Source organism: Myotis myotis, unplaced genomic scaffold, assembly GCF_014108235.1.
Source record: "Myotis myotis isolate mMyoMyo1 unplaced genomic scaffold, mMyoMyo1.p scaffold_m19_p_1, whole genome shotgun sequence".
Lineage (NCBI taxonomy): Eukaryota > Metazoa > Chordata > Mammalia > Chiroptera > Vespertilionidae > Myotis > Myotis myotis.
In genome coordinates, this window is record NW_023416313.1 from 131,507,496 (window position 1) to 131,532,702 (window position 25,207).

Below are 25,207 nucleotides of genomic sequence, written 5' to 3' on the forward strand. Positions count from 1 at the left end.
TCCCCGGCCACAACAGGGCGCCAGCACCGATTTTGCTGCAATGCGAATTAGCTCCAGCCAGAGAATGGGTCGGGAGGGACTCACAGGCTCGAGGGGCGCCAGCGCCGGCCGCCGCCGCGGAGCCCAGTCCACACCCACCTCTGCTCGCACCCGGGCCAACGCCTCGGTCGCCATAACAACCGGCCCCCGCCCTCAAGGGCCGCGCAGCCCGGGGTCGCAGGGGCTCCCGACCGCCCTGGCCGGTGCTTGGGACGCGGAGGGAGAGGGCACCCAGGATCCCCGCGGCCTCGCGTCGCCGCCCCGCCTCGCTCCGCCGCAGCCCAGCGCGACGCAGAGGCGCCCCCGTCCGCCGCGGGGGAGGAAAGCCCTCGCGTCCCCGCGACTCGACTTTGCAGAATAAAGTGCCCCCGGGGCCGGACCCCCGCGCCCCTGTGCTGTGCGCCGCACCTGCTCGCGTCCCCACACCAGCCCCCTCTCAGGTCCCAGGGCGCACGCGGCGGCCGGGAGCGGGGCCGGGTGCTGGCGGCGGTGCCTCGGCGCTCGGGGCGCAGGACATCCCCGAAGGCGGCAGCGCGGGAGGCAGGGAGGAGGGGGGCGGGGAGGCGGCCGGGGCGCGCGGGGAGGGCGGGGAGTCCGCCGCAGCAGGAGGAGGAGGAGGAGGAGGGAGCCGGAGGGCGGCCGGGAGGCGGAGAAGGGAGGCAAGAAAGTAGCAGAAAGTGAGGCTGGCAACCCGCGGCAAAGAAGCCGGGCGAGCGGCGGCAGCAGGAAGTCTGTGCCTGAGACAAGCAGAAATACGAGCCAGGGAGGGACCGCGGCGGCGAGAGTGAAAGAGGAAACTGCAGAAGAGGAAGCTCTGCCGCCGCAGCCAGTCTCCTCCGGCTCCCGCGCCGAGCATCCCCACGCCGCCAGCGCCCACCTCCGGGACACCCGGCCCCGCGCCGCCCCCTCGCCGCCCCGGCGCCCCCTCCTCAGCGCGCCCGCCCCGGCCCCGGCCCCACGCGCCCGGCCGCGCCGCCCTGGTCTGCCATGGCCCGGGAGAACTGCGAGGGCAGCTCCTCCTGGAAAAAGCAAGCGGAGGACATCAAGAAAATTTTCGAGTTCAAGGAGACCCTCGGAACGTAAGTGGGGACCGGGGAGAAGAGGGCGGAGGGGCAGCGGCCGCGGGTGCTTAGGCGGCTTAGCTGTCACCCACGCCGCCGCCGCAGGAACGCCGGTCGCCACGTCCTCGTCTTGGGTTCTCGGCTCCGCGAGCACCCCGCGCGCCCACCGCGTGGGTCTGCGTCCCCGGAGGGGTGGGCACGGCTGCGGGCCGGGGAGCTCTGGGCTTCAGGAGGGTAGCCCCGCTGGCGGGCGGCTTTACACTTCCCCCGACCACGCCGCCCTCTCCGCTTCTTTCTCTTCGCGCGTGACTGTGGGCTGAGATGGTGGATTTTCTGTTTGCTGGCCGTGCGCGTTTATTCACCGTGTGTAGGGCGCACCGTGTGAATGAGAGACGTGGTCATGAGGACATCGAGCTTCGGTCGCTCCCGTTTCTGTCCTTCCATCGTGTGTTCTCATAGAATGACCACCTGCACCTACGAGGTGCAGGCAAGACGTTGGGTGGCCACGCGATTGTGGAAGGGAAGGATTTCGCAGTGTTCAGGGTCATGTGTGGACACACGCGCCTCACGGAGCGTGTGTCCATTTCACAGAGGCTCAGCCACGCACGCTGGGGTGCTTGTCTCCGAGCGAAGGTCTGTGAGTGTCGCTGTACAGGCGGCTGCTCTCCAGGGCGGTATTTAGTCCGATGCTGGTGGCTGCGCCTCAAGAAAGAGATAATCAGAAGTCGATGGCATGAATGCAGCAAGCATGTGCCACTCTGTTGAGCTGCTGTTCCCTTTCTGCCCAGGAGTTGGTTTTTGTTTATTTTGTTTTAAGCGCCAGAGAATGGGTGGGGAGGCTGATTGTGAAAGAGAATCAGGCACTGCTGGATGAATTTGAAGTTCAAGTTATTTTCTCCCCTCATGTGATCAATATCTGTTGCTGATCAATATCTGTCAGTGTATATTCACACACAGCTGCCACATGAACTGGGCATTTTGCAGGGACTCATGGGGGCTGGGAAGAGAAAAAGGAGGTGTTTCGTAGATAAACAGTGTGCTCTTTCTTTCCTTCCTTTTCCTTTGTCTTGGTTTTTATTTGCTTCCCCAGAACCATATTTTGAAACCCAGATTGTCTTTGCTCCACACCCAGGGTCCTTTGCTATTGTTTGGTCATTTTCCTGACCTCTGCCCCCCAATGTCTGTAGTGGGTCCCCCAGAATGAAGTTAGATTTCATTCTGAAGATGGCCTTCCCCAAGATGCTGCTGATTCCTGGGAAAGCACAGGTGTGGAGGCAGAGAACAGGGTCTCCTAGCTCTGTGCTTTGCTGCAGGGAGTGCACCTGTGGGTCTACACTTTCCATCTTTGTTGCAGTGAAAACAGAACAGACGCAGTCTGTTCATAATGAGGGGATTGAGGCTGCCTCTCAGCATGGCCAGTTAAGGGGTGAGTTTTGGAGAGAATTTTTGAAAATTGCCATTGAGGTTTATTTGGGCCTACGGGGGTTGTGACTCTGAGATGCTCAGGCTACCAAGAGACGAGAAGCAGCCCTGACTGTGGTCCCTACAGGGGTTATGTGACTGTGGACCAGGGGCCTGGAGAGAGTGGAGTCCCTTCATGTGAAAATGCATCCCTTTGTATGGTGTGTCGCCGCCTGAGCCCCTCTCATGGTCCCTGGGCCTGCAGCTTCCAGGTTGCGTGATGCAGTGTCCCCTAAGTGACGCCTGCTCCCCAGGAGAGCCCCACAGCTGCACCTCTGCAGTGGCGGGCTGCCTCCGAGGCTCACTGAGCTGTGGCTTCATTGAGTTGCAGAAGCTGCTTGGGATGACTGCAGTGTTCCCACCTCTGGTAAGAATGGGATTTGTCTTCTGGTGCAGGAGAAACTGTAGAGCTCTTGCAAACAACCTCTTGGATTCTGGCCACGTTCCCTGTGAAGTGGGTTTGGGTCTCTTTGGGGTCCCAAAGCTTTGCCTTCTGCTTTAAAAAAAAGTCTTTGACAAGGAGCTTCCCACTGAGGTCCTGTAGTGCTGGCAGGAGTTCTAGAAGGATGAAACAAACAATAAAATGATCAAAACGTTTTTACTCATTGACATAATGATAATAGTAATTGTATGTGACTTTATTAAATGCAATCTATGTAGCAGGCATCATACTAAGTGCTTACCTTATGAAGTAGGTATTTACTATTATTCCCAATTGGCAGATAGGAAAACTGAGGCAAGAGAGAGTAAGTGACCTGCAAAACATGAGCTAGATATTAAGTGATGTAGCTGATACTTGATCTACAGAACCACTCATAATTACCCATATGGGATTGAGCCACTTTGTGGTTATGTAATGGCAAATGTTTAATAACAACGTGACTTAATTCTAGTATTTGGAAAGCTAATCTTAATGTAAAGAAAACACAATTGTGGGACAACCTGCTATCTAAATCTGTAACATTTCAAAGCTTTGGGGTTATCAACATTGTCTCCTCAGACTTTCTAGAAGTGGTTTGAAGTTCAGGATGCCTGTTTCACCCTGGTTCAGGTCCTGTATCTAAATAGAGAGGTAATTTCCAGTCCCTCAGTGTGGATATTGAGTAATGAAATCTAGCATAAATCAAAGGCATCAACGGTTACGACTGGGATTCATTTCCAAGGTACTCTGTAGGCTCAGTCATTTTGTTTGTCACACCTTCACCATATGCCTTTAAGATCCTAAGGCAGAGAAGCCCTGCCAGGAGCCAGACTGTCAACTTGCAGTGTTAAAATGCTTTTCAAATAAAGCACTGTAAAGGCCTGACGTGCACTCTGCCAAACTTTGTCATTTGATATTTGGCTGCCTAACCCAGGTATCTTTCCTTGCAGAACGGAACACTTACTGTTGAAGCTAAAGGGTCTAGCTCAGCCGTGGGCAAACTACGGCCCGCGGGCCGGATCCAGCCCGTTTGAAATGAATAAAACTAAAAAAAAAAAGACCGTACTCTTTTATGTAATGATGTTTACTTTGAATTTATATTAGTTCACACAAACACTCCATCCATGCTTTTGTTCCGGCCCTCTGGTCCAGTTTAAGAACCCATTGTGGCCCTCGAATCAAAAAGTTTGCCCACCCCTGGTCTAGCTATTTAGTCTGTGTGGTCAGAGGGCCCTTGCTGTAGGGTGAGGCCAAATGGGAGTGAAAGCTTGCCCAAAAGGGTGGGAAACCATGCTGAGGAAGCAAAGGACAACAGAGGGGAAAGGACCGTCTTTGTGGTTTGGGCCTGGGTTAGCAGACACACCTCTGAGTCAGGCCTCAGCTCAAACCTCTTACTGACCTGTGGGCTGCAGTATGGCTTCCTTTGAGAGGGAATCCTGGAACCTAACCTTATCTCCTGATAAGGTGGTAAGACTTAATTACTAGTTATTAATCAGTGACCTGTTTTCAGATCCTTGGCACACTACGAGAGCAGGTAAATGCTATGTAACAGAAAATTGGGAGTGGTGAACGTTTCTGTCAGTGTATTTGTTGAGGCTCTCAGACCACCTCTGCTGTGGATATCTTTTAACAACTTCTGAAACAAGAAAATGAAAATGTGATGTTTGGGGAAGCATACAGATGGGAAGAAAGCTTTGGCATGGTGTCCAGGAAACACCCTAGATTCATGGAAGTCCTTCTGTAATTTCCACGTCATGAACAGTATCTGAATAGAGAAGGCCTTAGTGCTTGGCAGGACACAGAAGGATTCTGCCAATAGGCCTCATTTCCCCTGGAGTGCAGGAACTGGCATGTCCCAGAAAGCAATCTTCATCTCTGCAGGGCATCAATACATGCTTTTCTTAGAGACTGAACATTTTCCATGGAAATAACTGCTGTCTGTGGAGGGCTGGAGCAGGCATCGTGGAGGATCTGGGCCTGGGTTCCTGGCCTGGCTCAGCCACTATGGGGTGTGTGGCCTGTGGGTTGATTGGTCATTTTCCCAGCCTCCTCATCTCTAAAATCAGGGAGGCAGGGAAGGTGAGATGGTTTTCAAGTGTCCTGATGACCCTGAGACTTTAAGGCTCGTCTGTACAAGGAAGGCACTTGCTATTGTTCTTCAGGAGCTTTCCATGCACGACTAGGTACAGCCGATTCCTGTTGAGAGGGGCAGTTTTATGTCTAAGCCAAAAGCAAAGTGAGATAGCTAAGCACAGGAAGTCCTATCCAACTTACTGTTAGCAGCATAGTGTGTTCCCTTTTTCATTAAATGAGAGCCTGCTGGGTGCTGCTCTAGGAAGGGTACGAATAGAAGTTTCTGTGGGGAAGCACTGTCTTTTCCCCCTAGTATAATATTTATATTCTTTATTCTGAAATGGCTCTTTCAGTACACCTGATGAGGACAGATGATTTATTTATCTGAAGGCCCAGATGGAAAAGAGATTCAGCTTTTGGGGTCTATGTAGGGGGAGAGGGAGACTGCAAAGCTACTTGAGGTGGTTTATATATTTGACTGCCTGGATTTTTAAATAGTATTTATTCTGGGATTACTCTGAATTTTAGAGTCTGGGAGAAGTATTTGAAAGCATATTACCAAGAGGAAAATAAAGATGGGAAGTCCCTAGATTTCTACCTAAGGTTATCCCAGCTGCAGTATTTATTAGAAGGCCCCCCCTACCCCCTTTCTTTTGAGGCATGATATCAATTCAGCCTCTCATACATTTAGAAATATCTATTGAACACCTGCTATATTCTAGGCACTGGGTGGGGGTATTTGCACTGAATAAACAGATAAAAATGCCTGCTCTCCTAGAGCTTATTGGTGAGGGCGTCAGAAAATAAAAACTATGAATAAGTAAAACGCAGAGTGTGTTATATAGTACACACATTAGGGGGAAATAAATCAGGGAAAGGGGTTTTTTGGAGTGGAGGGATTGCAGCTTGAGGCAGGGTAGCTAGGGATGGCCTCACTGAGGAGCTGGTATTTGAATAAAGATCTGACGGAGCCCTGGGAGAGCTGAAAGTAGAATATGCCAGTTGGAGGGAACAGCAAAGGCTGAGGGCCTGGTGTTTTTGAGGCCTGGTGTTCAAGGAGCCTGGAGTGATCAGGGGGAGGAGAGTGGGAGCTGAGGTGAGACAGGCATGGCAGTAGAAAGGAAGTATGGGGGAGCTCAGTAAACCTTATGGATCATAGTAAAGATTGCATTTGCTCTAAAAACTTGGGGAACATTGGAGGGTTCTGAGCAAAGGAGTAACTTAATATGAGTTAGGTGTGTCCATCATGGCTATGGTCACTGTGCCGAGGGACTTGTGGTCTTAAGGGCGGAAGTGGGGAGACTAGTTGGGAGGCATTGCAATGATGCAGGGGAGAGATGATAGTGAGCTAGAACTAGGAGTCCCGATGGAGGTGGTGAGAAATGATTGGGTAAAGGATCTATTTGGAAAGGAGAACCAGTAGGAATTGTTGGTGGATTGGATATGAGGTATGAAATTCTCCAAGGACTTTTGGTTGAAAGAATGTTGCCATTGGTGTTTTGGGTCATTTTTTCCAAGGATTTTCGGAGCATCTGTCTGTGCTTTGGGAAGCTCTTGAGTACAGTTTTGAGCAGCAGTCGCCAACCTTTCAGACCTCACAGACCACCGATTGCGATCGCTGGTTTAGAGGGTAAGCTCATGCCCTTTGGACTTCTGGGCTCTCTTTGTGGGGGCCTGTTGCATTTTAAGGTAAATTTCCTTCCTTCCAAGAGCTTGTGTCTGGAAAGGGCTTTGAAGTATCTCCTCTTCTGTCACAGGGAGAAAGTTGGGATAGGCTAGACATTTTAGCAGCTGGAAGAACTGCTTAACTTTCTGTGAAAATTCTGCGTTTTGCCTTTGGAATGATCAATCTAGATCACTTTGATGGTAGGCCTAGAACCTGTAACTTCTCACTTGATTGGTGAATTTGAATCTCCCAAATTCTGTGAAATATAATAAGTATGAGAACTCTAGCCACTCTTTTCTTTGATAGGATGTATTATACTGTTTTTGGAGAAGAAAAGCCAAAAATTTCTCTTGATTGAAAAGAGATAACAAACTCTAGTATCCTTATTGACTAGTAGGGTGGGATTTTGGAAATTGCATTTTTTGGATAGAGCTTATCCCCTGAAGGGCTAATGAGGACTGTCTCAAATAGGCATTACTGGTTCAAACTTGGCAACTGAATGGACAATAATCAGGCTTGGCAAATATTAGTGTCCTCTCAGGTGAGGACTTCAGGGGTTAATTTGTTAGGTTTTTCTCTGGCTGGGTCTCCATAATCCCCTTTCATCTTTCCTTTCCCCCAGATAAATCTCCTTAAATCCTCTCCAGTCTCTCTCCTTCTCTTTCCTCTGGGAGGGCTTAGGCATTGGTCCAGTGTGGACTTGTCATGGTCAACTTGCACCCAGAATGGCAGACCCCAGGACCTCATGCCTCTATCCTTATCATATTTCACAGGAATCATCAGGGAGCCCAAAGCCCACTGTGGACTGATGGTGCCCAGCACGAAGCCTGGTACCCTAGTCAGCTGACCCAAGTTTCTCTATTGACTCAAGATGGCCAATCCAGTGCCTATGTGGCTGTTTTAGGACAACATGTGGACTCTGGGAGAGATGCTGTCAGGATCCTCTTTGCCAGTTCATGTGGTTATGTCCCCTTTACTTTCTGTCGTGCAGGAGATCACTTGAACTCATTTTTTTTTATTAGATCCTTCTTGATTTAAAAAATGCTTATTATGCAGTGTATGAATTATTCAGGGAGACCAAGAGTAATCTCAAAATGGATACCAGAGGCCAAGTTCATTCCATGGCAGACCAAGTTTGTTCCACGTCTCCAGCAATCACCTGTGTGTCTTGTGCTGTTTTTCCTACTGTTTCAGCGAAGCTCAGAAACAGACGGATTCTGTGTCTTGGTTAAACCAATCTTGAGGATAAATCTTTAAGACAGCATATTGGCTGCAGCCAGGTTGAGGAGGCAATGAATAGAAATAATAGAAAGGTGGTTCCAACAAAACCACTCATAGCTGTAGTATCTGGAGAGGCTCCTTAATCTTTCCCAGATACGATGGAGATGGAAGCTGCTGCCCTGTGGGATTCTGGTAAGGGTCCAGTGAAGTGCATGAGTTGCCTGGGACATAATTGGGATTGAGTAAACAGCAACTGTCATCAAATTTAGCTGCCTTCAGCAGCTATGGCTGATGTTGACTACCTTCGGACATTTAGGGCCAGTACAGTGGGAAAAGCGTATCAGTATCTGTTGGAAATTGATGTTGGAAGCTCTTGTTGCGATTATACAGAATGGTACATATTTAACCTCCTCCCAAATTGTGGTGAGAAACCATCACAAGTCGTCAGTCAGCCAGGGAAGGACAATTTCTGGTTGTTCCCCACAGCACAGTACTGAGCAGCTGAGAATGTAGACTCTGAGGTCACCAGGACATGAATGCAAATTCTGGGTCCACTCTCTCCCAGCTTTAAAGTTTTGGGCAAATTATTCTGCTATTCTCAGCCTCATGTCCTCGTCTATAAAATAGGATAAGACTATAACTTAATCTAAGGATTGTAGTGAAGATTAAACGAGGGTGGTGGAAACTATTTTGTGCAGTACATGGCCCATGAATATGTCCTCAGTAAATGCTAGTTCTCTCTCGTTGGTCTCTGTGGTGCTGGAACACTGCTCCTTAGAGGCCATTTGCTCAGATTTGGATGGTCCATTGAGCCATTCAGCATTTGCTCCCCACAGGAGGGTGATTAGTGCATAGAGTGCTAGCATTAACCAAGGGACTCAGTGTGAAACGTCCTCTGGGCCAGCTCGTGTGGTGGAGTGACCTAGTTTGCCATATATCACAGGCTCGTTCTTTCCTCCAGTTATCTCATCAGCTTTGCCTCTGCACTGCTACTGCACCCTGAGCCACTGTGTGTGTGTGTGTGTGTTAATCTGTCTCCATCTACATCAGCTGTGCAAGAGTCTTTTCTAACTGTACTTTCTGTCTTCTCAAATGGCACAGAGGTCTTGGTGCAGCTGTGATCCTTCTTCAACTTCAACATGCTTTTTTCTTAAGCAATTCAGTGCTTCTGCTTTGTTTATAAATCAAAATAATGTTTTGATTTATTACAGACTTAAGTAACTTTTTTTTACAGTATCTTTACATGTGGAGTTTTAAAATCTAGATATTTAAAAATGGCAGCAAATATATGCATATACCACATAAACATATGTAACAGTTTATTTAAAGCCCAACTGGCGTGGCTCAGTGGTTGAATATCCACCTATGAACCAGGAGGCTGTGGTTCGATTCCGGCCAGTGCGGGACCTGCAGGAGGCAGCCAGTCAATGATTCTCTCTCATCATTGATGTTTCTATCTCTTTCTCCCTCTCCCTTCTTCTCTGAAATAAATAAAAATATATTTAAAAAACAAAACACACACATACATAAACAAACACATCCTTATAGGGGACCGTTGGATGGGGTGTGAGAGACATCTCAAAAGATTAACGTCCCAGGTCCCAGGATGTAGATATGATCTTGGGGAGCTGATAACTGAATTGGGAGATATCCCTCATCTTGACCTATTTTACCCCTTTTGATGGCCAAACCTGGTCTTTGGGTTACAATTTATTGGGACCCCTACAGCGGGGTGAGCAGGCAAGAAGAGGCTCCCAAGCTGAAAGTAGCTGATGTGACTACTTGCTGAGAGGACCTCTCTCTGTCTTTCGTAGCCACAGCACACATCACTGCAATTGCTTTTACACCAAACTGGATTTGGATTTGGTACTATCAATGGATACCTGGAGGTCACATATTCAGTCAAACCTCAGACAGCCCCATTCCTGCCTACCTCTTACACAACTGTGTCTCCTCCCATTGTGGCCCACAGGATTGTAGGGGGAAAAGCTCCCCCAAAACAAAACAAAACCCCCAGATCTGTGTAGCTTTAGAAAATGTGTGGGTGGAGGGAAGAGAAGCTGTGCACAGTGGTAGTTCTGGTGGAGTGGTGGAAGCTGCAGACACCCTAGGTGGGGCCAGGGTCCCCTGCCATACACAGGGAGGGGCAAAGTAGGGTTACAGTTGTGAGTATGCGAAACAGAGTTCATTCTTGTATTATTATTTACTAACTAGAGGCCCAGTGCATGAGTTTGTGCACCAATGGGGTCCCTCGGCCTGCGGGATCAGGCTGAAACTGGTTCTCTGACATCCTCCTGAGGAGTCCTGGATTGCGAGAGGGCGCAGGCCAGGTTGAGGGACTCCACCAGTGCAGGATCAGGGCTGGGGAGGAACACGGGAGGTTGGCCAGCCAGGGAGGGACCGTGGGAGGGCTCCGGGGCATGTCCGGCCCATCTCACTCAGTCCCGATGGGCTGGACCCCAGCATCAAGCTAACCTACCAGTTGGAACATCTACCCCTTGTTGGTCAGTGCATGTCATAGCGAGTGGTTGAGTGGCCTTAGCATATCGTTAGCATATTACCCTTTAATTGGGTGAATGGCCGACCAGCCAACTGGACACTTAGCATATTTTAGACTTTTATTATATAGGACTAGAGGCCGGGTGCACAAAAATTTGTGCACTCGGGGGAGAGGGAGGGTCCCTCAGCCCGGCCTGTGCCCTCTCGCAGTCTGGGACCCCTCGGGAGATAACGACCTGCTGGCTTAGGCCTGCTCCCGGGTGGCAGAGGGCAGGCCCAATCCCTAGGTGCAGCCCCTGGTCGGGCTCAGAGCAGGGCCGATTGGGGAGTTGGGGTGCCGCCCCCTATCATGCACAGAGCAGGGTGGATTGGGAGGTTGCGGCACCACCCCCTGTCACGCTCAGAGCAGGGCCAATCAGGGGGTTTGGGCCCCCTGTCACACTGATCCCGGTGCTGGGAGGCCTTGTGGCTCCGCTGATCCTGGTGCTGGGAGGCATATTACCCTTTTACTATATAGGATAGAGGCCTGGTGCATGGGTGGGGACCGGCTGGTTTGCCCTGAAGGGTGTCCTGGATCAGGGTGGGGGTCCCCACTGGGGTGCCTGGCCAGCCTGGGTGAGGGGATGATGGCTGTTTGCAGCTGGTCACACACCCTTCAGGGTGGGGGTCCCCACTGGGGTGCCTGGCCAGCCTGGGTGAGGGGCTGAGGGCTGTTTTCAGGCTGGCGGGTGAATGAAGCTCCCAACTGCTCCTTTTTTTTCTTCTTCTTTTTTTTTTTTTTTATTCTGGGCCAGCTTTAGCTCTGGCTCCAGCTCTGAGGCCTCAGCTGCTGAAAGCAGGTATCTGGTTTGTTTCGGTTCTATAATCGAAACTCTGTATCAACTCCAGCTCTGAGATCCCGGCGGACTGAAAGCAGGTTTCTGGGGTTTTGTTTAGCTTTTATATTTGTTACAATGTTTCAAACTGCAGGTTCAGAGGCCGGCAAGGCAGGCGGGGAACGTTGGATTCCTCTGTCATTGAAGCAAGCAAGCCTCATGTTAATTTCAAGCTTCCTGGCTGCCGGTCGCCATCTTGGCTGGCAGTTAATTTGCTTATGGCCCTAATTAGCCAATGGGAAGGGTAGTGGTCATATGCTAATTACCATGTTTCTCTTTTATTAGATAGGATTCTTGTATTATTTTCCTACAATCAATTGTAAACCTACTTTTGCCTCTGCCTTGCATGGGCTGACACTTCTTTAACCATGATAAAAGTGACTGCTTGACATTTGCCTTAAAGCATTAGAAGATATAAAAATCTTTACATAGGCTGAGGGACAGTCTTTTATGATGTAAGGGATTGTAAAGGAAGTACATTGTCTCCCACACTTAACCGGAAAGAATTAGTGTTTGAATGAGAGACAGAGGGAAAACGGGTAATTCTAGTCTTGGAACTTGGGAGGAACTGAGGAGGCTCAGGTGGGTTGCAGATTGGGAAGCTGAAGGCCGAGTGAAGAGAGGACCCCAGGCTCACTGACCTCAGCCATCACAAAACTGGGGGCTAGCTGGCCTGGGCCCTGGAAAGCCTCAGGCAGTCCCACTCTCCTCCTTCTCCCTGGTCCCCAGTACAGGCTCTGCTCTCAGGCACAGGCCAGGGCTGTTAACACTAATTCAGCCAAAGCAGGGGCTCAAGGCTTCTCGGCCTGAGTAGGGTCCTGACTACCATGAAAATGTTCACTTCTTTAAGAAGATGTCCCTCTAACAACACTACACTTAAAATGAACTTTTGGAGAATACCTTGTATAAGTGTTGGCAACAGCCTGTTTCTGGCAGTAGTGTACAAGAATGATACTGCTTGGGTTTTTCCTACCTGTGTTACCTTGGCCAGTAAAAATGGAGTTTGTGGTCCTAGTAATGATTAAAAAATATTGTTGGCTTTTTGTGGTGCTCTTGCAGCTCCTTTGACACTGGGATATAATATCAAGACCTCATATTTGTGCGTGTGTTTTAAATTATGGTAAAAATACATAAGATTCATCATCATAACCATTTTTAAATGTAAGTACATTCACATTATTATGCAACTATCACCACCATCCATCTCTAGAACCTTTTTATCTTTCCAAAAGGAAACTGACCCCAATAAATACTAACTCCTCATTTCCCCTCCCCCACTCCCTGGCAACCACCATTCTGCTTTCTGTGTCCATGAATTTGACTACTCTGTGTACCTCATGGAAGTGGAATCATGCACTATTTATCTGTTTGTGTCTGGCGTATTTTACTTAGCATAATGTCCCCAAGGTTTATCCATATAGTACTACACGTCAGAATTCCCTTCCTTTTTAAGGCAGAATAATATTCCATTCTATGGATAGCACACGTTGTGTTTATTCATTCATCTGTCCATGGACATTTGGAGTTGCTTCTACCTTTTGGCTCTTGTGAATAATGCGTCTGTGTACGTGGGTATGCACATCTCATTGAATCTCTGTCTTCAGTGTTTTGGGTTATACCCAGAAGTGAAATTTCTGGATCATATGGTAATTCTAGGCTTAATTTTTGAAGTTCTGCCATACTGTTTTCCACAGCCATGTGGTGTTTTGCAGCTTGCAAAATGTTTTTACGGTATGTGCATGATTCCTTCCGAGTCTTAGAGCAGCCCTGTGAGTGGGCAGCAATCGTCCTCATTTTAGAGATAAGAAAATGGAGGTTCAGTGAAGTTGAATGACTTAGGTGGAAAAGTTGCTAAGTGGCAGATAGAGATGGAAGTCAGTGCTCTTTCTCCCATGTCATGCTACTACCAGCTGGTTAGCAGAGTAGAGGGGAATAGAGAATACTAACAGGATTAAAAAATACCCCCTCCTTCTGTGGACTTGTCATGGTACTATAAGGAGAGCACTGGGGTCAGTTGTGTGCTGGCAAATCAGCTCTGATTTGTAATAATTGTTGATTTCCATGGTATAAATAAATATTCCCACCTGGAACAACTTCAAGCTACTCATGTTTTAACATCTTCTGCAAAATTCTTGAATTAGGCTCTTATGATTGGGTATGAAGTGACGCGAACACACCTCTGAAGGAAGTAGAGCCAGGAGATCTGAGTTTAGTCCCAGCTGTCATTTAGGAACTGTGGAATCCTGGCCTTATCGTCTCTACATCCTGATTACCTTGTTTGTTAAATGGGGATAATTACACCTGAATTATACCTGCTTACATCACAGACTCTTTTAAGTCCCAAATGAGATGAGTATGTGTAGTAGGCATTATACAAATAGAAGGTATTATTGTGTTATAAAGATTATAGCTTTAAAAATACTTCTTTCTCATAAATGTTAGTATCATGCACTCTTTGAAATCTGGCTGTCATCTTTGGGACATGGTTTCCATAGAAGTTGGGCCCCAGTCAACTTTGAAAGTATCAACACAAAACCAGCGTTGCACAATATATTTTTTCTGGCTCTATTCAGGTGTATGTTGTTTTTATTCTTGGTGTTTAAGTGATTGGTACCTTAAGAAAAACGTAAAAAAATTATGAAAGCAATATGTCATCCTAGTAGAGAATTTGAAAAATCTGGAAGAGTACATGGAGGACAGTAAGTATTGACTGGTTGGCTGGATGGGTGCTGGTAACAGTCCCTCCAGGGCAAGCATGTCAAACTCTCGGCTCAGGGGCCGCATGCCTCGTTTATTTGGCCTGTGTTAGCCTTTGAGTTTGACCTGCTTGCCCTAGGGGGTGGGGAGATCTCAGGATAGGCCCCAGAGGTCAGCTGTGGGGGACCTATGAGATAATGGTGCAGCCGTAGGTATTTACTAAGCGGTATGAAGGCATTTCAATGTTTTGCCATCTGGTCTGATTGAAACAATGTACATGGGTTGAGTGTTGGCTCTGGATATAGGGCTGGTGGTCTTTGTTGAGTGCTGTGGGTGTCTGATTTTCTTTACCATGTCAGTATTTTGCATTAGCTTGGTGGTGGTTATGGTGTGGTTGGGTTATTGTCGTGCTGACTGATTCTACCCTCATTGCCACCTCTAACTGTGTACAGTTGTCAGTGGGACAGAACCTGGTGCCAACAGGAGACCCTGTTCAACTGACCTCCAGTGGGCTAATTACACACCTGGGATGAAGGAGGTAAAACATATTCATATCCAGGTGTGGTTGACTCTTCCTGCTTGGAGCAGGGCTGAGGAACTTAGCTTCTGTCACTTTGTGGCATGAAATAATACTGTTTTCTGTGGACTGAATGTTTGTTTCCCAAGAATTCATATGTTGAAACCTAACCCCCAAGTTGATGATGATATTAGGAGGTGGGGGTCTTTAGGAGGTAATTAAGTGATGAGGGTGGAGCCCTCATCAATGAGATTAGTGCCCTTATAAAAGAGACCCCACAGAACTCCCTCACCCTTTCCACTCTGAGGACACAGTGAGAAGATGGCTGTCTATGAAGCAGGATATGAGCTCTCACCAGACACCAATCTGCCAGCAGCTCGATCTTGGACTTTCCAGTCTCCAGAACTGTGAGAAAGGTCTGTTTAAAAGCCACTCAGTCAGGAGCATTATCTCAATTCATTGAGATTTTGCTTCCTGGCAAATGTCAACAGTTTGGCTCAAATAAATTCACCAAAATTCTCTATAGGTTTGAATATTTCTTACATTGACATTTACTTGGTATAGTGTGGCAGGATTCCAAAGAAGCTTACCCAGGACCACCCCCCACACTTGGACCTGGTGCTAGGATCCAGCAAAGGGCCCATTGAATCTGCTGGTTCCCTGCCGAATCAGGTGAACTTGGTGTTGGAAGGGACCTTATCTTATCAGGTGCCTAATTGTGAATGGACATCTGCCCCTGTCACTGACACTTGCCTCCATCTACAGTGATCAAAGACTTTTCAAGGATGGAATGCCCAAATATCAGAAAGAGACAGCCATCCTGAGACACTGACAAGGCCTGTATACCTACAAATTAATGTTGCTGCTAGTATTAGTACTAATAATAATTATACTTGTTCTTTAGGCTTTTCTCAAACCCTATGTATATACTCCAACTGTTAATAACTACTGAAGGTGTATAAGATAACTTTTTATATTATCAGTACTATTCTTTTTATGGTTTCTCTTTTGAAATGTAGAAAAATGCTATTTCAAAAATTAAAATTAAAAGAGAAATAAATATTAAGAAAGGAATTTTATCTATAAACCCCAAAACCTAATTATGAAAGTGTGCTTACCCCTTAACCCAACAAAGACTACTAACTATATTAAGTCCAATAGATGCTGCAATGGCTTATAAAATCATGGCTGGAAATATACTTATAAAACTCTTACTGTCCTCATCCTCTTGGCCTCTGGAATTTTAAATGGTAATTGTAATTTACAGCATTATGTTCTTACAGCCTTGGCCCCAATTAAACACACACACACACACACACACACACACACACACACACACACACCCTGTAAGCTTACAGCTTCCAATTGTACAACTAGCGATAATTGAATTAATAACTGCACCTAAATGTTTCCAATGGGAAGTAAATTATCCGTAGTAAATAGAAACCCATCCATGGTCAGATTTTAAAAACTGAAAAGGTGTATATTATGCACTTAAACTATAAGTGAAAGTTATACTAGATGCAAAATATTAAATAGTGAGACAGGCAGCAAAACCTGGATCATAATAGCTTATAGGTTAGAAATGATCCAGAGTGTTTTTCTTAATAAAGGCCCATAAGACCTGACTGCCTCCCATTTACCTGCCTTTCACTTTGGAAAAAAAAGAATTCTGCCTTGATTTCTATCCAAGGTTGTGGTCTTGCCCCAGCCCTAATGGTCAATTGTTTAGTAAGACAAACACCAACTGAGACTTCTTAAGAATGAGCCTTCCTAGCACATGGGGACCTCCTTATCCAACCAAAAGGTTGGCCATCAATGCATCCTTTGGACTGACTTATGACCAAAAGGGATGTGTAGACTGAAAAGGGGCCACATACTAACCTGACAAGCTCGGGGAAGGCCTGTGTAGCAAGCAGCCTTGAAAACTCAGAGACTGAAAATAACCACAAAGAATGGTCTGAAATTAAAACTTCTTAAAAAAGAAGTTTATGGCAGGTAGTTATGTCCTAGGCTAGAATCTTCCCTGATAAAAGTCAATCTTTACCTTAACTGACCCTGTCTATAGTCTTTTGAATCTACGATAACATACTTTTGGAATGTCATGGTAACTCCTCCTTTTCCAGACCCCTCAGGACACAACCAATGCAGCAGGGGAGAGACCATAAGTCTTTTCTTTGTTATTGTTATCATATTAATTGTTGACTGTTAATTATCCTGTACCCACCTAAGAAAAAGAAATATGTGACTATCCTTTTACTTGTCATCCATTCCCACAGGTTTCCATGCTCTGTTTTCTCCCACCTCCCAAATCTATCACCAGTGGACTTCAGGCAACCCACTTGCGTCTTCTATTTTGATTTTAATGTATAAAATAAGGTGCAAAACTTCCATTCTCTGGAGCTTATCTGAATGCATTGAGATTTTGCTTCCTGGCAATTGTTCACAGTTTGGCTCAAATAAACTCACAAAAATTCTCCATAAATAAATAAATACATAAATAAATAGCCACCCAGTCTATGGTATTTTTTTATGGCAACCTGAATAGACTACAAGACTTACAGGCACAAGTCCTGCCTTCTGCCAAATTGCTCACTCTGTAATCTTCAAGTTAACATCTCTTTAGAACATTGTGTTCACATTCAACTCATTCTTGGGATTAGAAGGTGAAGTCTTTCTAACTTAAATGGAGGTCTGCTAGGCCATCTCCCTCATCTTGTGGGCCATAAAATTGAGGCGCTTGGAGCTGAAGTGGCCTGCCTGAGGCCCCCCAGTTACTCGTGGCCACATCCACAACTCTGGTGCTTCGGCTAGGCCTCTTGTGTTTTCCCGGATGAGGGTAGCAGTGAACGTCAGGCATCATTCCATCACCATCAATGTAACGGTGATTACCAGAGAAGAAACCAGGCCCGTGAGAGGTTTCCTGCCGTAGTCATTATCTCTCCGTTCCTGTCTCCTCTGTAATTCACTTGTGGATGCTGTAAAATGAGCTCTCAAGGACGCATTTGGCTCCACAGAGAATTTGGAGCCATGCACAGTGGGTTCCTTGGGTCCTTCTGCATGGTATAGCTCCCAGGCCAATTGTCCTTAAGTTTTTGGGAAGGAACCCGAGACCTGAGAGCAGAGTACAGGCTCCTGTGATCCCTGCAGGGTCTCAGACCTGAGTCAGGAGAACCTGGGCTAAGGCCTGTGTGCAGGCTTTCCCGTGCACCAGCGGAGTAGGCCTCACACACAGGCGGCACCTACCTCGTATGTGACACCCACATGTTCCATTGAGTTTGCTGAGTAAATGAAGGATAAGTGGAACAAAAGAAGGAGCACTAGCTTTGATTACAATAATCAAGTTCAGATCCTAACTGTGCCCCTTCTGAGTTGAGAGACCTTCAGCAAATTACGTAATCTTTCTGAGTTTCTGTTTTCCCACATTGAAGTGGGGAAAGCAGTACTTACCTTCCCAGCTTGTTGTGAGGTTTTGTTGCAAAAACAATAAGGGATATAAAGCATGCTACATATTATAGGTGCTAATTAAAGGGGCACTGACTTAGTGTTTTAAGTGAATAGGCATTAGGTCTCATTGTGTGATTTCAACTTCATTGAAAAATCTCTTTAGTGGATGCCTCGAGGAATACCATTAGAGAACCATTCCTTTGGCTAATGGCATTTTCTCAAGTATAAGAAATTAAGCACTATTAGCCATTTATAGGACAGTGTTGAAGAGTTTATATTTTATTAGAATGAGCTTAGAGAAAGATATGGGAAAGAATTTTTGAAAACCACAGGGGTTGGATTAGAATTAAAGAATGGTAGTAGTGTTGATTATGCCAAAGAGGAGATTGGAGGCAGGAAAGTCACCCAGAATCATAGCATTCATTTATTTGTACATTCATTCAACAAACAGCTTTTGAAATCTTACCCTGAAATATTGTGAAGGCCTGGTATGTTCTATCTCCGTGGCCCTGATGACCATACTCATTGTGATTCGGTCGGTCCAGGTGGAAGCCCCAATTGAGAAGAATGTGATTTGTCTTGTTGGCGGCTTCATTCTTGCAGCCACTCTGTTGCTCAGGTGGTTCAGGCGAGGGAGGGGCTAGGCCTGCTGCCTGTGGAAGGCCCCACCTTGGCTGTTTGGGCCTAATGGGGGCATGGGTGTGGCAGCCTCTGAGTCTTCCCTCCAGTCCCAGGCTATTCTGGTGTCTGTCCTCTCTTGTAGAAATTATTGAATGTCTACCCCCTGGGTGTAACCTTATCCTGGGATTGTAGGAATAGGCCATGAAATGCAGGGACCTCCAGAAAGCTTGGTTCATGCTGAAGGTCCTGCGAGTTGGGCGACTTCAGAATCTCTCCAGGAAGCTGGAGTTTGGTGGTTGCTGTGTGGGCTCCCAGCATGGCTGGGGGTAGGGATAGTATCCAGACAGATCCTAACCCTGTGGAAAGCTCCTGGGTTTATTGAACACCCAGTAAACTGGGCCCCTCTTGATAAGCCCTGTCTGCCCCATAGGCATGAGAGGAACTTGAACTACTACTGATGCTAGAAATTTGAATGGGTTTGTCTAGTCAAAGCCATCTGGAGATGTGCCTTCGTTTATTCCCCTCAGGCAGTATTCAGATAAGACTTTTGAGAATTATGAAACTAAATCCACAGCATTTTTTCTTTAGGGAACTTTCTGGAGAGAGAAAGACAAATAAATATGTAATTACAAATCAGTGTGATAGTGCTGCCATGGGGGGTATATGATATGGATGCCAAGAAGAGGGGCCCCCGCCAGAATTGGGGCTTAGGCACGGTGAGCTGGGCTATTGCCTAAGAAAGTTCTAGAAGTCGTAAGTGAAAAAGAGCTTCCTTTCACCCAGGAGGTATGGTTCAGTGGTTGAGAACCATGAACCAGGGTTCTATTCCCGGTCAGGGCACATCACATGACTGGGTTGTGGGCTCGATCCCCAGTGTGGGATCTCATCATTGATATTTCTTTCTCTCTCTCTCTCTCCTCTCCCTTTCTCTCTCTCTAAAATCAATAAAAACATATTAAAAAATCAAAATCCCAAAGTTTCCTCTGAAAGGGGGATAAATTATGTTAAAAATATGCCCTCTGAACACTTAGAGAATATCAGATATGTATCCATATACCCACAAGGTGATATAGACATGGTGCTAAGTGTCTTAGGGGTCCTCAGAAAAGGGATATAATTTTTAACAGAGTTAATAGGGACAAATCAAATGAGCTGGTAGCTGAGGTTTTTCTCCAGTGCAGCGTCTCTACTGAACTGCTTCCCAGTGGCGGTCCTGTAGCCATTAACCAGTGATGGTTAAACTCTTATGTATGGCTGATGCTGTACCAGCTGGGGCTTCAGTGGCAAATGAGAGATGGAGTCCCCTGAGTCCTACAGAGATGCTGTCCTCATTTCAACCTGTGTGTCCTGCCTGTAGGACCTCCCGCGGCCACCGCCCTCCCCACAGTTCTCCAGGGCCCCACTTAAGCCTGGTCTCTTCCCCGCTCTCCCCAGATGTACGCAGCCCACCTAGGCTTCCCTGTCTCTCTTCTGCCCACACCTTTGAGGGCACTTGTTCCAGGTTTTTCCTTTTGTGAGCGTTTACAACGACTGGAAGCATCTTGAGAGTGGGGGACATTCTCGCCGAGGCGGTTTCCCCCGTGTCTCCCACAGCACCTGAGTAATAACAGGTGGAGAGTTTGTCTGGTTCAGTTTTAAAAACCTCGAGTAATGAAATTTTCTCCGTGGCCTCATAGGAAGCTTGCTTTTCTAAATGTTTTCATTACTGATAAGCACTTCAGAATGTCCCGCCCATATTTTCTTAGCCTGGATTTCGTCTCTCTAAACTGTCGCCACTTTCCCATGTGTGGCTCGCTCACTCCGTGGATTAGCTGGGGTGAATTTTTAATCTGTGGGGCTTTTCTCTCAGCTGCCCTTGGGACTGTGCTCAGAGGAAGCAAACTCGTGGTCAGGCTCCAGATAACGTTCTTCCGCTGCAGGGTGGCCTCACGGATAGAAACGATGCTGGGCTCTCACGTCCTCCTGTGAGGGGGCAGCCCCCGGGGCCGGGTCCTGCGGCCTCCTGTGAAGCGCTCCTCTTCTCTATTATTTTCCTTCTTGAGATTTTCCCACTCAGACAAGATTGCTTGTTGCCGTCTTGAGATTAACCACCGAAGCAGTGTCTGGTTGACTTTTTTCAGTTTTTCTCTTGCAAGTCAGGCCGTTAGTGATTTCCTCCCTTTTTTCTGCTTGCTAATAGAGCTAAAACCCAAGGAGGTCCTTGGCTGTAGTTATCAGCTGCATTATTTCTCTTCAGGAGATGTGTTATCTGCAGAACTCGAAGAGGGGATTTAGAAACTCCTTGGCATGTCCTGGAGCATTTCCTGATGTTCTCTCCCTTAGAATTTAACAAATTCTTTGTCTCGATGTCCCAGATTCATTGACTCTGAGATAGAAGTTTTCCTTGTCTAAACTTCTGAGGGAAAAAATGCGCAGTGTCCCCTTTGCCAGCACCTACTTTCTGAATGTACTGGAATTTCCGAGGAGGCCGCCAGGGCTGGCGTTAGTGGGAAGGTGTGGACGTGGTTTGAAAAACAATAATAACGGCTACCAATATTTGAATATCTGCTCACCACTGGACACTTGACTGGTTGGCAGGTCATTTATTTTTCATTTTTTATTCCTCACCTGGGGATCGAACCCGCAACCAAGGCACGTGCCTTGACCGGGAATCAAACCAGCGACCCTTTGGTCTGTGGGCTGACACTCTAACCGCTGAGCAACTGGCCAGGGCTTGGCGAGTCATTTAATCCATCCATAACTCTGTGAGATAAGTAGTGCTTGACAGTGGTGGAGTACTGACTAGCCCCAGGACACATAAGTCACAGGACAGCGATCTGAACTAGATCTGTCTGAAGGAGCTACTGGAAGGCTGTGTGCAGCTCACAGCTGTGCTGTCTGGTGGAACAGGCTTCTCCAGGCTGTGTCCTGGTGATCTGCGCCACTGGCCAGGTCCTGGAGGTGCCGGCAGGGAGACGCGTGTGCTTGTGTGTTGTGACTGTTGTTATTGAGTCTCAGGACTTCACCCCGGCCACCCTTCTCTCCAGGCACCTCAGAGGCCTGGCCCTTGAACCTGGAGCTGGGAAGTTGTATAGGGAGGATGCTGGGGCTTGCAGCCTATCAGCTGGCTCAGCTCATCAGAAACCCCTGAGCTGAGAGAGAAATGGGCTTAATAACTATTTTGCAGGTCAGGGATCTATTTTGTTACAGAGTTGCTATTTCTCTACTGGCAAAATGAATAAAATCATTTTTAAAACCTCAAGAGAACCCTGAGATTTCGAATCAAACTATTTGCAAAACAAACAAAAAGCAACAAAAAACTGGAGTGCTCACCCCAGGGTTCTGGCAAACAGAATGAAGTGTTCTCTGGAACTTAAAATAATACACATCATTTATAGCTTAGGTATCCATTAGCAAAAGGTCATGGAAAAATCTGGAAGATATCCAGAAATTCAGACAAAGTCTGTTTCACTTTTTCAAATGGTAAAACACGCACAGGAGAGTGATTTCTGAGCCCGTCCCTCCTCACCAGCTGGTGCTGAACTGGTTACTTGTGGGAGCTGAGCGACCAGGGGACAGATAGTCTCTGACCACCTCAGCCCTCTTTACTCGAGCTTTTTATTGTTGCTGCTCTGCTCACACGAAAATAACTCTTTTCTTGTTACATTGTATTGTAGGTGTTTTTCAAAAGTTTATTAGATCAGATTTACTTTTTATCAGAGCTTGTAATTTTAAAAAATCATATTTAGTGTGCAATAAAGGCCTCATTATATATCATGTACCTCAAATGGTTTCTTTATATTTTCATTAATTAGAAAACACCAGGAGATAGCCAATAGGAATATTAAAAAATTTTGAACACATGCTCTGTTAAGAAAGATATGCCAGCATGATATGCGGCATTACTCATTGTTTCTCTTTAGGATGTGTTTTGAAATATGTTTCTCTAATGATATCTATGTAAGATGACCTTTTCCTGCTGTCACAGGCAACTTCGTGGCATAAGAAGCAGTTAAAACTGTATCTTGTATTGAGCTCACATTCAGAAGTATCAGGAGCCAAGCTGTTTAACATTCCAGTTTGAGATTTCGATTTTGCATGTGGTTAATTCCACAGAAAGCCTCAGACACCTGCAGCTGAGCTCCAGGCCATTCACAGCTGGTTTGTTAAGCTGCTTTCCCAGTGACCTTGGGAGTCCTGGAGACCGATCTTGTCTGGGGTCGGCTTCCTGGGCATGCAGCCTTTGAACTTGTACAGAGCCCTGTGCTCAAATGTCCCCTGGTGGCATGTAATTCATTTCTCCCTCTGTCTTAAAGTTCTTAATATTTTTTGAATAAGAGTCCCCCTCACCCCTCATTTTCATTTCACTGGGTTCTGCAAGTTACATAGGTGTCTGATCCTTTTAATTATAAAACTTTTATTTCTCCTTCTTTCAGTCTAATATTAAAGACATGTTACTGATTGATTAACATTTTCTTAGGATTAGCAGGTAAAATATAGGGTGTCCAAGAAACATATATACACATTTAACAGCTGATAGCTCAATTGATGTTTCTTTTCAGATTTATCCATCAGAATTAATAATGTAAAACAAGTATGCATACATTTTGGGGGACACCCTGTAGTTTGTTGATTACTAAGGTTTATTGCATACTTGGAAAAGTCTTGTATTGTGATATCCTGGTGGTAAAGGCTACTCAGATATGGGCATACACTTTTGAGTATATTAAAAAACCTCAAGTGTATTTTAGTTGATTGATTTTTGTTTTGTTTTGTTAATATTCACCTGAGTATATTTTTTCCATTGCTTTTCAGAGAGAGTGGAAGGGAGGGAGTGAGAGAGAAAGTACAACATCAATTGGTTGCTTCCCGCACCCACCCCGACTGAGGGCAGGGAGCCAACTTGCAACCCAGGTATGTGCCCTTGACTGGGAATTGAACCCACGACCATGGGTCAATACTCAAACCACTGAGCAACAATGGCCAGGGCTCTGAGGCCCTATTTTGCAAAATTTGAGGTGTTTCTAGAATGCTATGGCCTGCAGGTTTTCTCAGCATTACAATGGATCTTATAAGCATGGGTGCTCTGTGGATGGGGGTACAAGGTCCCCAGGCCTGAGCCCCAGCCTTCCTACTCACCAGTCACATGTCTGCATAATGCTAGGCTTCTGTTTGTAATTCATAAGTTGGAGATAATAATGGTGCACATGGTTTAGGATTGCTGTGGGATTTTGGTGAGATAAGCTTATTATTATTATTATTACTGTTTTGCATAATGTATGGTATGTATATGAAGGTCTCAATAAATGCTAGCTGAAATCACTTCATTCTGGGCCAGTTTTTGCCACTCTGATTCATGGCCAAGTGTGACACTTCCAATGTCCAGCTGGATATCCTTTAAAAAATGTGTCATAAAGTGGATGACCTTTAGGAGAACTTTTGAAAATGGGGTGTTATTTAAAGTTGCTGTCCTTGCATAAGAAGGTGTAGGCAGGTCAAGTATCCTGGTGACTGGTAAATCAAAGTGTAGCCAGGAATAATATTTGGAGTGTCAGATTGGAAAGAGAGAAGAAAACACACACACACACATACACACACACACACACACACACTCACACACACACACAGCAGTGCTATGTCATAGGCCTTATGGATACAAAAGTGAAAGTTACAACCACTTCTCCCTTCAGTGAGCAACTAGAAGGAGCCCTTTGATGCTGTTGTCGACAGGTCTGGCAGAGCTGGAATAATGAAGGCATTTGCATGTGCTTTCTTCTCTGATGTCACAGTTCCTGGGCCATTGAACTGTAGTGTCTTAGGGCTCTGTTTCAAGGAATGATTGGAGAGGAGTGTAAGTGAGAAGAAATAGGTGAGTGTTTGGCCTGGATAATGGTAAGTGGGGATGGGATGGGAAGGGAGTGAAGAGGAGGCAGCTCTGGTTTTGCAACCAGTGAAACCCTTTTTCCTGAGGCCTGTCTCCAGCAGCGCACGTATTGTGATATGTTTCAGCTTCCAATTAAGCAAACACATGATTTCAAGTATGAGATAAAGGTTGGAAATGTTGCAAGGTTTCAGTCACACTTGTAGCCTATTTTACGTAATAACTTCAGTTTGACAACAGAAAGTAGGCCCCCAATTCCTTTCTTTTATGATGGCAGTCTGCCTTTCATGTGATTGCTGCCCTTATAAAATGGGCGATTGATTTTTATCACAGTGCCCTCAAATCAACATATTTTTGAAAAGCACTTGCCAGCTAATTTAAGGCTCACATATTCAGTAATGATATAATGGCTAGGTGGTCATTTATCCATCTCTTTTAGGTTAAAATGAATGGTTTGAGGTTCTGATGAAAACAAAAGTATGTACTGTGTGAAGCAGCTAATGCATTTTATGAATTTCTTCCATTTTGATTTAGTTGAAAGCCTTCCTTTTTCCTTTAGATTTAAAGAAATGAAAAGGAGATAGGAGTGAAAAGAACCAGCTGTACCTTCAAAACAACTAAAAGAAGGTCAGTTTTGTACATACATTGAGTACTAACAATGGACCAGGCATCTTATAAAGCTGCAGAATTCAAGTGACCCCCTTCCTGGTGTGCTCACAGCTTGGCTTGGGTGAACGCGATGGAAATCT

At 46.3% G+C, this 25,207-nt stretch overlaps 1 protein-coding gene across 3 annotated transcripts in view; it reads left to right on the forward strand.

Annotated features, from left to right (window-relative positions):
- The first annotated feature begins 632 nt into the window (after positions 1 to 632).
- Positions 633 to 25,207, forward strand: part of CAMK1D (calcium/calmodulin dependent protein kinase ID) — a 393,203-nt gene continuing 368,628 nt past the window's right edge. For all 3 annotated transcript variants that reach the window (XM_036352547.1, XM_036352559.1, XM_036352553.1), the window contains exon 1: positions 633 to 1,118. In XM_036352547.1, the coding sequence (XP_036208440.1) occupies positions 1,027 to 1,118 (92 nt within the window). In that variant the 5' untranslated portion in view covers positions 633 to 1,026. The remainder of the gene's footprint in view (positions 1,119 to 25,207) is intronic.